The sequence below is a fragment of the Melozone crissalis genome, unplaced genomic scaffold, assembly GCF_028551555.1.
Source record: "Melozone crissalis strain CALT ecotype California unplaced genomic scaffold, PUWL_Pcris_2 ptg000023l_1, whole genome shotgun sequence".
Classification (NCBI taxonomy): domain Eukaryota; kingdom Metazoa; phylum Chordata; class Aves; order Passeriformes; family Passerellidae; genus Melozone; species Melozone crissalis.
Window position 1 is genome coordinate 10,549,378 of NW_026535801.1, and position 16,000 is coordinate 10,565,377.

The 16,000-nt window shown below is 38.2% G+C and overlaps 1 protein-coding gene across 6 annotated transcripts in view; it reads left to right on the forward strand.

Moving 5' to 3' along the window:
* The window catches only part of GULP1 (GULP PTB domain containing engulfment adaptor 1), a 124,730-nt gene that overhangs the window by 37,975 nt on the left and 70,755 nt on the right, over positions 1-16,000 (forward strand). For all 6 annotated transcript variants that reach the window (XM_054277617.1, XM_054277619.1, XM_054277618.1 and 3 more), the window contains exon 2: positions 10,376-10,464. In XM_054277617.1, coding sequence (XP_054133592.1) covers positions 10,437-10,464 — 28 coding nt within the window. In that variant the 5' untranslated portion in view covers positions 10,376-10,436. The remainder of the gene's footprint in view (positions 1-10,375; positions 10,465-16,000) is intronic.

The window sequence follows — 16,000 nt, forward strand, 5'->3', positions numbered from 1 at the left end:
GCAAGACTGTTTAGGATGGTAATTTCACACAAGCTTAGTTCTTTTCAGTACTCCTAGCTATTTCTTTTGAAATTAACTGTGAAATACATTAATACCAGTAGAAATGCACAGCTTGCTCTCTTGAATTGTCATTATTTGACTATAAAACAACATTAGAGGCTTTTGGAAAAGCAGTATTGACACAGTGTCTGTGAAGTTGTGTTTGTATATGAATCCAAAACATCAAGTAATTGAATTTTCTTTGACTACCAGTAGTACTTGCATGTGATTGTCCTGGAAGTAGCTTAAGGAATCTGAACAGTTACTGTTGATTCATAAATTTAGCAATGCCAATGTATGTTGTTGGGGAAGGAGTAGGGGAGATGAGCCTGTGGTTTGTTATGATTGTGGGATGCAGGCTGAAGTTTCATGATGATGGTGCTGCTTTTGTTTCATCAGCTGATTCCTAGGCTTGGCTTTTGAAAAAAAGCATTTTCTCAAGTTCAGGAGTGCACTTTGTGATCTGTGGTTTTCCTCTGAAACAGAGAGTTGATAACTGTAGGAGAAGATTCTGTCTGGCTGTGTGTTACTGGGGTATCATGAAGGAGTCAGTGGAGCTGTGCTGTAAATGCAGGAGCACAGCTGTTAGCCCTGAGCTGTGCTTCCCAAGGACATCAGGCAGCTCTGGGTGCTCAGGTGCCTTGTGCCAGCTGGTAGGGACAGATGTTAAAGATCTGTGAGCAGAGTTTAAGTTCAGTTAGCCTGCAGCCTTCACCTGCACAAACAGATTTGAGAATCTCACTCAAAAGGCATTGATACACTGAATTCATACAGTGAGTTCTTGAAGCCTTGGTAGTGAAGCTTTAGTTTATTGGAGGACTGAGCTGCTGCAAAGCTATCACAGTTTTGCTTCAGTGTTTGCAAATGTAGTCACTACCTATACCCAGAGCCATAGACCAGACTTGGTATCTCTGAGCTGTTAAGAAAAAAAAAAAAAAAAGAGGGAAATGAAATGCCTGGCACAGGCGTTTAAGGTATTCAGTATGAAACTCTGGCAAGGGTCCATTTCCATTTTTTTAAACATTGTATTTCCAAACTTTGAAGTTTGGTGTTTTCTGATTTTGTTTTGTGTTGTTTTGGGGATTTTTTCCCTTTTCTGCCTGTGCTCCCACTTCCCTCAGGTTTCAAGAGGGTAACTTAAAAATTTCTTTATTTGAAAACATAACAGGTGTTAGTACCCACATTCCCCATCCCTCTTCTTTTACATCCAGCCATTAAGTTATGGACTCTGCCACAGAATATGATGTCAGCAGGTGCCTAAATTTCCTCCCAACATTAAGGAGGATGATTCTCTGTTTCTTTCCTCTGGTTCTGGAGGTTCAGCCCAAACTGATCCCTGCCTGGGGATAGAGCTGCTGTGTGTCATGGTTTAATATGCTTGTGAAGGGTGGGACAAAGCAGTCTTTCATTAGCAAATATTGAAGTTGCCTCACTGAGGGTTTTAAAGCTGAACAAACTGTGAACATGACTTGCAGCACGTTTCAACCACATGGATGTTAATTGGAGCAGGGACTGGAACTGTCCCAGTCCCCAGCAGCCAGTACCATTGTGTGTGTGATGTGATCAGTCTTTCAGTCTAAACCTCATGGTCTCTCATGTTTTAAAAACTTACATCTTCTCCATAGTCCCAACTGTAATAGAAGATACAGCTGGCACTTGCTAGCTTAGAAATTCTCTTATGTAATAGTCTGGATTTCGGTATTTTCCACCAAATTACTCTGGGATGGATCACTTGCCAAAGTCTTGAAATAAGATTAGTAATGACTGTAATAGTGTGCAAAACCTGAATGTTCCTCCTGAATAGACACTGTAATTAATTTCATTTGTCATAAATATGATTTTGGTTCCCATGTTCTTGTGTCTCTTCCATATCTGTGATTTTAACTTCATACGACCACCTTACCCAAATGGTTGGGCTCTTCAGACTGTATTCAGATAACCTAAAGGAATGTAATGTGATAAATCCTAAGAACCCATATAATAATCGTGTTTTTCAAGGTACTCCCTCTGAGATTCATTTAGCACAAGTGAGAAAGTGGATATTGCCAACTTTTCTCAATTTTGAAAAATGTTAACATCACTTAATAAAGCTGGTCTGATCTGTATAAATAAAACTTAATACTGTCCTTCAGGCTAACCAGTTCAAGCCAGTAATCTGAATGCATTAATATTAATGAGAAACCTATTGATTTTAATAGTAAGGGATTGTGTTCAGTATCATGGATTTTAAGTCTTTGTGTAGTGAATGACACTTCTTAAGCTCTTAAGTGAATGTCATTCTTTTAGAAGTATGTAATATGTTCATAAATTGATTATGAGAAACTAAGTTATGAGAAATGTTTATAATAGTGATTTTTTTTTATCATGTAACCTTTAGCACTGGAGCTGAATGCTGGTAGGAATTGGGCTGTAAGGGACAAGAAAGCCAGCATTTATAGCCTGCATAGAAGTCTGTAGGTATAGAGTTTATACAGGATGCTGGCTCTCCTTTGAGGGACAGCTGTGGGACCAGGGACCCCAAATTAAATTACAAAAGTATGGACTTTAAGTCCTGCAGATAAATTAGATTTAAATAATGATGACAATATTGTATTCCTCGTTTCCATAAGAGGATGATCCCTGCTAATTTTGTATCAACCTTTTACTTGAAAAAACATACCCCAATAAAAACAAAAGCCCAAAATCTTTTACAATTAGAAGAAAACACCCAAACTGATTTCAGAGACTTAGGAAACCATTTGGGATGTCATAGTTCAGATCCCTTGAGGAAAAGGTGATTTACATTTTTCATTTTGTATTTATATATAGGAATGAGCCTGTTGAGAGGACTGTAGCAAAGAAAATATCTAGTGTGTGCTGTACAGGAGTAACAAAAAAACAGGAGCATGTGTGGAGAGATGAGGGCACATCTCTTCTCATTCTTCTCTTGCAGGTTGTTCCTTGGTACCTACCCAGAAGTTTCTTGGTTGCTCTTGTCTAAACAGACATCTGGGGCTTTCTCTTCATCTTAATCACCTTTGGAACATCAGTAATCAGCTTTTGAACTTCAATTAAGGTTAATGCACATTGAGGGAAGCACGTGAAGTGGTCTTCTGGGACCTGTTGAGCATATCTGCACCTTGGTATGCACTTTTCAGGATTGGCCAAGTGTACGTTGGTAGAGGAGAAAAATTATGTCTTTTATTAAAATCTTGTGCCTCCATAACAGATCTGCTAAACATGATGAGTTTTTACTCTAAGTGGATCTAAACCTATTTCTGAAATTGGTTTGGAGATTTACTTTCAGAATACCTAATGAGTCTTTTGATCTCTGCCTTTTCTGTCAGCACCACTTTTTACAATGTGATTACAAAAATGCAATGAATGGAGTAAATGTAGCTGGAAAAAATTCAGAAGGTTAACAAAATTTGCTGCTGTTTTGAGACCTGAAAGTTTCAAATACGTTCCCTCCCCCTTAAAGAAAGTACAGGGGAGGGTTTGAAAATCAATTTCCAGTAATTAAATAGGTCATCCAGATTGCTGTAGAGCAATAAGCTCTTCCAGAGGATAAAAAATAGCGATGCCAGCATGGAAGTAACCATACTCTGTGTCAGGGAGCACCTTTATTTGACTGTATCTATCTATTCAAGCAAGGAGTGTGTGTGAAATGCTGGAAAAATACTCCTCCTGTGAGTCAAAATCTCAGGTGTCCAGTAATCCCTTCCACCAGAGCTGGGTTGTTTTGAAGAGCTGTTCTGTGTTTACCTGTCTGTGGTAGACCCCAGTGGTGAACTCTGTTGCTGTGAAAAACAGAGCACTCACAAAGCTCCCCAGGTGCTCAATCATCCACCTGAAAGTAGTGGGACAGGCAGAAATCTTGTTCTGATTGCATCTAGCTGATCAAATGGCTAATGGGATGTGAAATACAGAATACTCTTGTCTGCAAGATGTTTGCCATCTGTCTGTCCTTTGGGAGCAGATGAAGGTGTCTGAGCTCTTTGGGAGAGAAAAAAACACATAAAGCCTTTCTGCTGGCTCTGAGCATCTGACATTTGTAAGTTCTACACTGGAGTAAGAATGTGAAATCCTTCACATTTGACTCACTCGTGCTTGTGGAAGGCAGGAAAGAGAAAACTCCTCTCTTACATCTTGTTATGGTTATTTAGTCATAATGAACCAAATAATAGGAAATGGAAATAATAGAACTGGTTTCTGCAGAAGAGGATGCTCTTGTGTTTGCAATGACTCTTTTTCTTGGACAGTATATGTTTCAGTTTGCTCAATGAGTCATGTAATCTGCTAATACGTATCAGCATAATTAAGCATAATAAAAAATTATTGTTTACCAGTAAATATGCTGAGAAGCGCAAGATTTTTTAAAATTACATTGTTCCTTGAAATTACATTGTTCCTAGTGCTTTAAAAGATATCTAGAGAGCTATTTGTGTGGAACAAGTACATTTTCTATTTGTCTGGTGTTTTTAAAGGTCATTCCATTATCAGCTTGTCTGAGGATTTATTGGTGCTCGCAATAATTATAAACACATTTTCTTCCTAGTTCTGTTTCAATACTGAAGTTTATTCTTGTTATACTTATTGATGTTGATATTTCTTCTTGCTGTAAAACAAAAGTTAGTGATCACCTTGCCTAAGGAATTGTTTTTGCTGTCAGCTGAGTGATTTCCCCTTGTCACCGGTTTACTCATCTTTATTTTCGTTCTTTCCCACTGAAAGGAACAGATTATTTCAGGAAATGGAAGAGTAAAAAATCACCTAGAAAAGTTTTGTGAAAACTGCTATGAAATGCATGAGTTTCATATAGATTTTCTGCTTCCTGGCCTCTCTTTGATATTGATATTTATAGCAAAACACTGCTGTCTCCTTGTCCTTGGTTTCTGCGAATACTTTTTGGCAGATCTACTGTATGAGAAATGCTTTACCTGTAGTCTGAAAGACTCCTTGCTGTGGGCTGGAAAGCACTTGCCACAACAGTACTAGGCTTGTACTGCTTGAGAGAGGGGAAGAAAAAGATGGGGACTATGTGTGACTCTTGTACCTTCCTGGTGGTTTCAGGAGCTTGGGGAGAGCAGGGTGATCTCAGTCAGACCACAGGAAGGTCTTCAGCCTTCAGACTGGGGTGTTCCTGCCCATGCCACTCACTGAAGGGCAACCAGTGTGTTGGAAGGTGAGCTCTTTTCTAGGACTGTGGCTTCCAGCTGTTTTGGTCTTTGCCCAGATCATTTCTGTCTGCTCTTCATTCACACCCAGTGAGGCCCAGTGACACCCCTGGGCACTTCACTCACACCCTGCCGGCTTGGGGGCCAGCGGAGCTGTTTGGGCACTGTCCCCTTGGGAATTCTGTCATCTCTACAGCAGTGCCTGCTTTGGTGATGGGAAGATGGGAATTTTAGATAGAAGACCATCTTTTTCCAGTCTGCCTTGCTCCACCCTCTGCAAAGCTGAAAAACTGCAAGAAGTAGTTCTGTATTTCTGCAGATTGACCTTCAGGAGGAATGTATGGCTGCCACTTGGCTCTGGCTAATGAATGTCTTTGAAAATGTAGTGATGAGTAAAACTTTGAAAGTAAAGTTTTCTGGTGACTATTTTCCTTTATACTTCATTTATGGTTCTGTGAATTGTGAAGCACAAGTGTAGCCTAGGAACTTCAGTTGACAGAAGGATTTTCAATTTTGGTGAAACCCATAGAGCTGTGTCACTTTAAAGTTATTTTTCCTGCTAGTTTTTGTAGTTCTAAATTCTATTTAAATGCTCTTGTAGTTTACAGCCCTACAGACTGTTCTATTATTGTTTATAAACATGAAGGGTATATGTGTTTTCATAACAATGATTGGAAGTGCTTGCTGTTCTCCTAGCATGACAGTGCAAGTTTGGGTGTGCACCAAAATATGTTCATTGATGTGTCATATCTTGGTGATTTTACTATTTCAGAGGAAAAAAGGTTGTGGCAAGTTAATGTTTTAGTTACCTTCATACAAAAGGAAGGCCAAGTGCCTCCTGGCATTAAGATGTTTAACTTGGGTTTGTGTATTACTTAATGCAGTCATGTATAATGATTTTTTCCTGTGTTATGCCCCATGTCATATTAGGGCAATATTTTCATGGAGTTTTGGTCTAAATCAGAAAAATACTAACAAAGCTGGTATTCTATTCCAGTTTCTCATCTTTCCTTCAGAAATAACTTTATAAGCCTGAGTTTCATTTCAAGTCAATGAATCACACATTCCTGTGTGCTGCAGCCCTTTCAAAACAGGCTTTAAGACATTTTGTGCTCCATTCTTTAAGGAATGTTACCCAGTGTGCTTTAAAAGCTGGGATCTGAGAGCGGGAAGAGTCTGGATCTTCATGTCCTCTGAAGCTAAATTAGCCTTTGTAGGGAAACTCTGTATGTGTGCAAGGGAAGGGACAGATTGGGTTCTGTTTTTTATTACAGGGAGTGGATGGGTACAAGTTGGACTTTTTAGGGAGGTTTTGTTGTAAGTATTTGTGGAATGAAAAAGAGGCATAAAATCAAAGACTAAGACCAGGTAATTGTTATAGCCCATGCTGTTCAAAGCGACTGACTGGGGAGGAAACCCCAAATAAATCCTCAGGAATATTTCTAAGAGGAAATAAGAGACAAAGAAGATGAGTTACAGTCACAGCTTGTTTTTTCCCTTCTTAAGTGTGTTCTCTTGGCTTGTCTGAGACGGCTCTAAATTTAGAAAGGATATCAAACCCCGGCCCTCTGAAGGAGCCTGCAGGCGTGTGGAGGCGCCTGTGTGGAAGTTGCTGTGTTGTTTCAGCAGGCAGGGAGGGCTGCAGCCCTGTGCTGGCAGCTGGAAGGCTGCCACTCCACCTCATTGTTCACTGCCTTTGCTGCATTAGGCAGAGGAGACAGCCACCAATGTGACTGCCAGTGTTAAAAAGTAATTACTCAGTAATCTGCGCTTCAGATCTTGCCACCCTTGCACTCCCTGGTCCAAATACCTGCCAACATCAAGGCCATTTGTTTCCCCTTGCCATTCTGCACTTTCCTCCTTGCTGTGAGAAGACCTCCCCTTGGTGAAAAACAAGGGGTTAATGACAGTGAAGAAAAAAGGCGATGGTTGTTTTCTTGCTCTGTGACTGCTTAAAATTGGATATGACAGCTTAAACACCCACCTGCCCAGGACATATGCCCGTGTGGGTGTTCAGACCGTGGGCGTCATGTCTTCTGCTCAGGTTTTTTATCTGTCATTGAAGTATTTTACTGCGCTAAAATTATTTACTAAGTCTTTTCTCTCTTGTATTCTTTTTGTTTCTTTTATCTCTGATATTAGCCAGATTTTCCCAAGTTTGTACCTGTCAGAAGTCTTCACAATTCTTCAGTTAACAGCTTTGTGGAATCCCGTGCAGGTTTTATATTTCCCATGAGGGTTTGGTTTCTGGACAAAGCTGAAGCAAACTCTTTGGAGTAAGGTGGGGAAACATTCTTTACCTAGGTGTGTCTTCCTGAGTGATGAGTAATGGAATGGCTTGGTCCACATTCCTATTCCCTAATGCCTCTGATTGTTACAACTGCAAGTCAAGTGGTTTATAGGCAGGGCTCTCCCCTTGTCCACAGGGCTCCCAGTACCAGAATGGGATTCTTTGACTTGCCTTCCTTTTGGCTCCTTACAGGCTTTTAACAGACTGGTCTGTTCCAGTGGTTTGGTGTGCTGAGATTTGTCAGAAACTCAGTTGTTTTCTGCCAGAAAACCTGTCTTCCATTACCAGAGAACAGCTTGCTTGCTCCTAAGAGTTTTATTCTTTATCATTGGAATATCATGGACAAAGATATTGCAGAATAAGTCTAAACTTAGCTTTGCTTTTCTAACTGAAAACTTCCCAGTGATGTGTATGACAGTCTGATAACCACCCTTGTGCCCCAAGCCCCACTGAGGAGATTGAAATGAACCTTGTGGTGTTTGGCTTGGTCTTTTGTTAATAGCAAAATTTTATGAAGCATTTAATCATTTGCTTTTACACCAGCTGAGAGGTTGATAATGATGTTCATATCAGAGTTTGAGGGAATTGTAAAAGCAGTTACATGTAGCTAGTTCTGGTTCCCTATTCAATAACATTTTCTGTATGAAGTGGAAGTACACTGATTAAGTGTTTGATATTGTTTGTTGCCTAAACCACATCTGTGTTTTGTTCTACTGATGTTTTGTTGGAATTAAAATGAGGAACATAGTTTTGGCAATACAGGCCATGTTTAGCTAAATAGTCAATAAATTTGGGCTTTTATTAGCATAGGTCACTTTGATGTTATATATCCATGCTCATGAGGAAGAATCATTCACTTAGTTACACTGTGTTTTAAACAAAATACTTGAATGGTGAGCTCTAGAAATGTGGCCAGCCAGCTGCCCTGTGATGTGCCTGCAGTTTCTAATTAGAAGATGCTCTATGCAGTAACCATCTCAAATACGTTCCTTAGCAGTCTCTTGGATGAGACAGGAATACACAAAAAAAGACATTCCAAAAAAGGGCATGTTATGATCCCATCATGGAGGAGAACTCAAGTGTTTGGTCTAGTGCTGTGCATTCCTTATGACTTTGTCAACTGAGTTAATTGTCCCCAGTTACACTGGTGAAGGCCCCCACTGCCTTTCCTGCCAGGAGAGCTACTCATGCATTCTCGGCTTTTGTGGTGTTGGAATTGCTGCGTTGCAATTCCCCCATTAATGCCATTGCCCTTTCCAGGGATGCTGCTACAACCATTCCTAGGATACTCTCATGGTGTTTTTGGTTTCACTGCCCCCTGTGTACCCCAGCTTTCGTGTGGTGCTGATGACAGTGAGGTCAGAGGATGGCTCTGGGGTGGGTGAAGCTTCCTCAGCCCTGCTGTTTGAACTGCTGGGCACCAAATGCACTGTCTGGGCTTTGCATCAAAATCTTGGCATAGGAACCACATGGGTGACTCCTGCCTGTGCTGTTTGTCATGCCGTCCCTTCTCAAATGCTCAGTAAATCTGTAAAACAGTGGTCTGATACCTGTGCTTCAAGGAACAAATGGTTGGTTTTATGTCCAAGATGCTATGTGAGTTTAATTCAAGAGGAATTGCCCCTTCATTCTTACAGGACTGTGTGGAGAAGTCCTGCAGCATCAGTGATTAGTGGAAAATAAAATTGAGGTTTTGATGTTTTGGTTTGTTGGTTTTTGTTTGTTTTTTTCCTAGCTGTCATCTCCCATGTATTCCAGTCTGAAAAGTGTCAAATATTTACCAGGAAATTGGGATATAATTGCATTAATTGGTATTGAACTTACTTGAAAAAGAGGGCTAAGCACCACAAGAAGTATTCATGAGCTGCATAAAGTATCTTAAATGAATTTGTCATTGTAATGCTGACATTTGAAACACTGGCCAAAGTTTTGTTGTTATTCAAAACAAAAGTACTGTTCTAGTTGATTAAAAAAAATCATCTGGAAACAAAATATTTTGATTTTTCTTTTTTTTTACTGTCTCCTTTTTTTTTTTTGTCTGAACTGCTTGGAGACCACAGCAAGAGAAACTTTTTCTGATAAAAAGTGAACTGGTGAAACTTTTGTTTGGATGATCTGAACAGAATGAAAAGTAGTAATGGGAATATCTTTACATGTGTTTGTGAAAGTAAGAGTTCTGTTGTCCTGAATGGGATGGTATCGAATTTCTTTGGATGTAGTGGATTTCATTTTTTTTTCATATTGGTAAATAAAATTCAATAATAGTGTTGTGAATCAAAAATTAAATAAGAATTTAAGAGTGGGTCTGTGTTTTTAAGGGAATAAAATACAGATATTACTGTACAATCTGAGGAAAAGGGAGCAAGGATGTAGTAACACTGATAGAAGGAAATTTTATCAGTATTGAGTCCCTGAGTGAAGAAGAGTCTCTATATTGTGATTTTTTTTTTTCTGTTGTGTCAAGCCCATGTGAAGAAGAAAGCTTAGCTTGAAATAATCTGACAGCCTAAATGACTAAAACTGGGCAGTGCAAATGTGAACTGAGTGTTTTTATAGAGCCAGCTTTCATTTTAAAGCTTTCTTTCCAACCTATTTTTGTGTGGTGTTTGTCTTCATGTATATGTATAATGCCACCTGCTCTGTGCCTCTGAAATCTTTGGGAGAACAGCTTAAAGGAACCTTAAAATGTCTTTCTGTATGAAGCACCTCTGGGTATTTTGAACATAGATCTTCTCAATGCTGAAATTTCTTCCTCTGCAAAGCACATCCCCACTTTCTCAGCATTATTTCAGAGTTCTTAAGGTCATTTGCAGAGTCTTTATATGAAGATAAAGAGAGCTTCAACTATAATAATGGAATTTTCTGTTTTCTTACGTGTGTTTTTCTGCAGGTTAAAGTGGGGAGGAAAAAACCAAACCCAGAAGCATCATTGACTGGGTAGATCTTTCAACATGAATCGTGCTTTTAGCAGGAAGAAAGGTAGGTAATTTAGATTATATTTCATGGAGTCATAAATGCCCTGTAAAACTTCTTTGGAATATTAAGAATTATGCAAAGAAAAACTTAATCATTGCACTGAATTATCTAGATAAAAACAAGCAGCCCTTCTAGAAGATGTATGGAGCAAAGCACTCTGGATTGGTACTTACAGAGCTTTCTGCATTCCAAGGCTGAAGTTGAATTTCATTTATTTTTTATTGCAGGATGTGTTTACACACACACATATAAATACATAAACATAAAATACACATTCTGTTTCCTTTTTTTGCCTGCACACACCAAAGGAGGTGCTGGAGGGTTTTAGAACTTCTAAGAATCAGTGACATTTCTTTATATATATATTCATTGGATTCTTGTTCTTGGATGAGCTATTTTTTTTTTTTTTTGAACTGTGTTTAATATACTTGGAATATATCGTGCAGCAGGATATTTTTAGCTGTAAGAAGTTATTCTGGATTTGTAGCGATCTGAAATGACATGCTTTCCAAAAGGATATCAAAGCACTAAATATTCAGTATTATATATGTTGCTCCTCTGGCTTGCTTAGTCTCTTTCATGAACTGCTTATGATTAAACATGAGTCTTTAGAAGGAGCATTAGTGGTGAAGCTTTTTTTACTGACAGCTTTGTTGATATTTACCCCATTTGTTTGTAAGGTAGAAAATACTCAGTAGATCTCATTTCTTTATTTTCCACGTTTTCTTCTAAAGGTCCTTAAGTGTGGCACACACTGAGATGAAGCCCTTGCATGAATAAGTAGGTGTAACCTCAGTTGGACTGAGTGTAAATATTTTGTTCATAGAGCAAGAGTTTCTGCTTTGGTGTCAATATCAAAGCTGGAAATAAAAGGAGTCTTTGTACTTAGGCCAATATGGGATGCTAGCATCACTGCATCCTTGTGTGCCCAGTGCACTTGTTTGTTAAAGCCAGGTGAATCAATGTAAGAGAAGCAGTCCAGAATATCAGCACGTGACCACAAAAGGAAGAGACACTTACAAAGGCTGCAAAATAGGATAAAAGATCTTTTAATACCCTGACAGCAGGAGAGAATAAGCTTAAACCCATAGCCGGTGCTCTCCTTAAGCACTGATGTGTTTTCTTTTGTAAGTAATTGTGACATTGCTATCAACAGATAGGACCTTTCAGGGGCTTGATACTGTTGCCAAGCTTCTTCCAGATCATTTGAGAAGCCATTTGATTATTTGTTAATTGTGGATTGATTTATCACAACTGAGAAGAAACTAGGGGATTGTAGATTTTGTCCAGGGGACCATGTAATTATTTTCCCTTTTTTTTCCATAATGACTTCTGATAATGTTTGAAGCTCAGCCTGCCATGTTTCAGAAACAGACCAGTTGTGTTTTACTGGATATTTTCTCAGAGTTTGGGCTTGAACCCAGAATGCTAAAATGCTCTGTCACTATTTCATATTGCCCTTGGCAGTTTCTGCATCTTGCCTTTACAATCAGGTGTGAAGTTGTATCCCCAGTTTCCTGGGACCATTTGAGGGGACTCAATTAACTTCTCTCTGTTTTCATTTCTTCATAGGAAAATTCTTATTAATTTCTCACTAAATCCTTACCTATATTTTTGGAATTTCATTGTATTCAAAGACATTTGCTTTGTTGTTCAGTTCATTTCTTGTGTTGTTTTCTTAGCTCAACAAGAAAAAAAAAATCATATAAAAGCTGTCAGGCACAATGAAATCCAATTAGTGTGGATTCCTAATGATGATTCAGAACATGAGGAGACAGAGGAATTCAATGCTGTCATGCATTTATTTTACTCATAGTAACACTCGTGACATTTCCATTCTCATACCCTAGGAAAAAAAAAAAAAACAAGTTTCAGTTAAGTAATTGTCAAGAGTAAGTGAAAATTACATATTTCAAATTACATCTTTTTAATGCAAATTGAAGTTCAGAAGAACTCGGCTCAATCAGTGTTCATGCATAATAACTGCATTTAAAAACAGTTTCAATTGCTGAAATTCCTAAATAGTATTTGATTTTTTCCCCCCAGATCTCATAGATACAGTTTTTTCCATTTCTTGATGGGTTATTTGTGGGTTTCTTCTGTCCACAAGTGTGTGGATGGTTTGAGGCATTAAGAGTGTGACTGCTGTGGCTTCCCAAGCAGCTCTTGCTAAACCCAAACCAGTGTCCAGCTGGCTGTGCTGGCAGAGTTTGTGCGAGTTCCAAGTTTGCAGTGCTCTGTTACCTTGAAGCTACAAAAACAATAGCCTTAAATCCATAGGATTGTGAGGGGAGTTTAAACAGGTGGAGGTGATTCTTGGATAATGGCCAGAGATTGTATCTGAATTGCGCAGATGTACAGAATAAATGTTCCTCAATGTTCTTTGTGATGATCACACATAGGGAAGGTAGCTGCTCATGCCATAGCTCCCATCTTTTTGAACTAGGCAAACTGGGTGCCAGAATGGAGTGTACTGTTCTTGCTGATGAGCTCTGTTCTCATGCCATCACCTGATCCCAACAACACGATTTTTTCTTCTAAATGTTCAGGAAATTATTTAATTTGCAGACTTTGCTAGACAAGGCAAGAAAATAAGCACTAAAAGCAAGCTTTCTTTAATTTTTTTCCCCTTTTTCTTCCATTGGAGGCTGGATAGCAGCTTGTGCTTTCACAAAAGAATTGCCATGAAATGTGAGTTGCTAAGACAGAAAGTGAACTCTTTTAAAAATTTAATTCTGATCCTTTACAGGCAAAAGTTTCCTACAGATAAGATGTGTGGCATGAGTGTTTATGGAGAGAATCTGTTATGGGAACAGCAGATTTTCATAAATCAGAGCAGTGCTCTTTAGAGCACATGTCTCCACTTTCAGCATTACCAGTATTTCATTTTCAGGCACAATTTTTTGCTACAGGTGTTGTATCTGCAGTCAATACCCAGTGTAAGTTGATTTTTGAGGAGCATGGTTTGGACATGAAATAGCCACTTCAGCTGACATGGTGTGCTGATGCTCTGGCCTTAAAAAAGTGGTGCAGCCATTGCCTGACTCCCCAAGTTTTAGTACAAACCAGAACTGGTGAGCTTGCTTGTATTTCAGCTGAAATTATTTTTACTTGTCTCATAGTCATTTGGGTTGAAGGCTTAATTGATGTGCTTAAATCTCAAACTGAAAAAAAGCAAGCTATTAATCTTTCATCTTAATAGTGGCAATGAGAAATATAAGAAAATGTGAACTTTAAGCAAATTCAGCTTGCTCCAGAAAGTACTTACACAGGTAATGATAAAAAAATGAAATATTTCAGCAGTCCAGGTTGTGATATCTGGTCTCTTATGTTACCCATGAGCTTGTGTAACAGCGAAAAAAATTGTAGGCACTAATATGGAAAAACAGGTTAATTTCAGGTTTAAAGCTGATACCAGCTGGTTTAAGTTGCATATTTAAATATGGATTAAAAAACAAAAACATTCAGAGTAACTGAGGCTCTCTCTTGACTTCAGTAGAGTTTGGTTGGATTAAGAAATAGGTGTGTTATACACAAAATTCTCAGTTGCAGAAATACTATATGACTCTACAAACCGTACAAAAGCGAGCATTCTGTTTTCCACTCATTGATCAATGAATCAATAAATTACAGTGAAATTACAATTATCTTCTCTTTGAAAATTTCTTTCCTTCTCTTACAAAAAATTGATGAACAATATGTATGTCCTTGTTTCCTTGTTATGACCAAGCTTGTGAAAATGTTTGTGTATCTATCACATTCTTGGAGGCTTGCTTTTCTATGTGATCCAATTTTGGGGAAGGGGTTTTGAGGAGTCCTCTTTACTTTCCATTTTCAGTTTTTCCTTTAAAATCACATATGGTATCGTTCTCACTTTGAAATGCTGTGGTGCAAAAAGTCTGTAGTACAGATGGAACTCTGTTCAATTTGAAATATGTTTGCATTTTTCTAAATTCAATCACTCTTTTAAGTAGCTTAGGGATATTAATGTAATTCTGTAACAGAGATCTCTAAATGCTATATGGTTATGTAAATTTTTCTCATTCTTAGTGTATTTGTATCTAAACTGAATTACTTGTTCTTAATTTAGACTTGATTTTGTGATGAGATTTATTTGCATGAACAAAATAGAAAGCATTAACTATGGGGATTTCGTTTTACTTATTTTAGTGAATAGAGTTGCCTCGCATAAATGAATTTGGCATATCCTACTGATCCTGCGTCCTTCCATTAAAATATGCTAGTGTAAGAACTGGTGGATATAAATAAGGAGAAATAACTAGTGTTTCCTGGCTTTTGCCACTTCAGAAATGTGAGAGAAAATTCCTGTTCCTTCCAGAGAGAGACACATCTAAATAAGGAATGACTGTAATCCAAACCCTCTGTGAGCACAAGATTGAGACTCTTTGAGTGACACAAACCAGTGCTAAAAATGTAGATATACATGTCCACTGAATTACAATAGCTGAAATGGGTGAGGTTGTGCAGGATGTAGCAGTTGAATTTAGTTTTTTTTTCTTTATTGTGCCCCAATGGTCCTCCTTCATCCCATAAAGAATGCCAGCCTTCCTTCTCTTATCACATGAAGTTCAATATATGCAGGAATCTAAATTTTCTAGGATTTTTTTCCATATGAGAGCAGTTAATAAGGTCGATAATTGCTGCCTGTTACCAGCTTCTGAGATGTAGATCGTCTTTATAATGCTAAATAGGAGATATTGAAGTAATGATCTGTTTTAAAATCATAAATTTCAGCTATGATGTTTCTGTGAAATGGCTTTTTATGGGTCTTATTTATGAAAGTGTAGACAGGTGCATTTAATGGGCTGGGGCTGACACATAAAAAAACTGCAATCAAAGCTTATAGCATGCTCTTTTTATGTGAATGCGCTGGCTATAGTACAATCTTTATTTTTATTATACACATATGCTGCATTCCAGAGATGAAAACTATTTTGGTTTATACTTTATTTCTTAATAAGAAGACAATAAGTGAAGGGCCAAAAGAATGATGGGGATAAGTGTAGTCCTGAAGTAAATACTTTCCTTCTGTCAGAACCTATTTCACATCAGTGATTTAAACAAATGGCCTATTGTATGCTGGATTACCACATTAAGAGTAATGATAAAAAGATAAAGAGGATATACTCGTATAGTTTTAAAGGAATGTAAGCAGTCACAGGCTCCCTTACTGTGATCTTCAGATATTCTTGTGGTTGCACTATGTAATTTCATAAAAGCATTCACCTTACAGGGAAGAGGAGAAAAAGAAAACACAAAAACCAGCAATTCAACAAACCAAACGTAGGTCTAAATCTCCTCTTCTGCCTCTATGCAGAAAAGCTGCTGCTTGATTTTTGTAGGATTTTCTTGAACAAAATGTTTTTCAGGAGTGAAGGGTGTGAGGAAAAGAGGATGCTTTTTTTGGTATAACAAATATTTCTGTGTTCAGCTGGTCTTGACACAAAAATCATTTAATAGTTTTATAACACCTCCACAAAGAAGTCATATGTATTCCACTTACTGTTCCTTGTCTTTC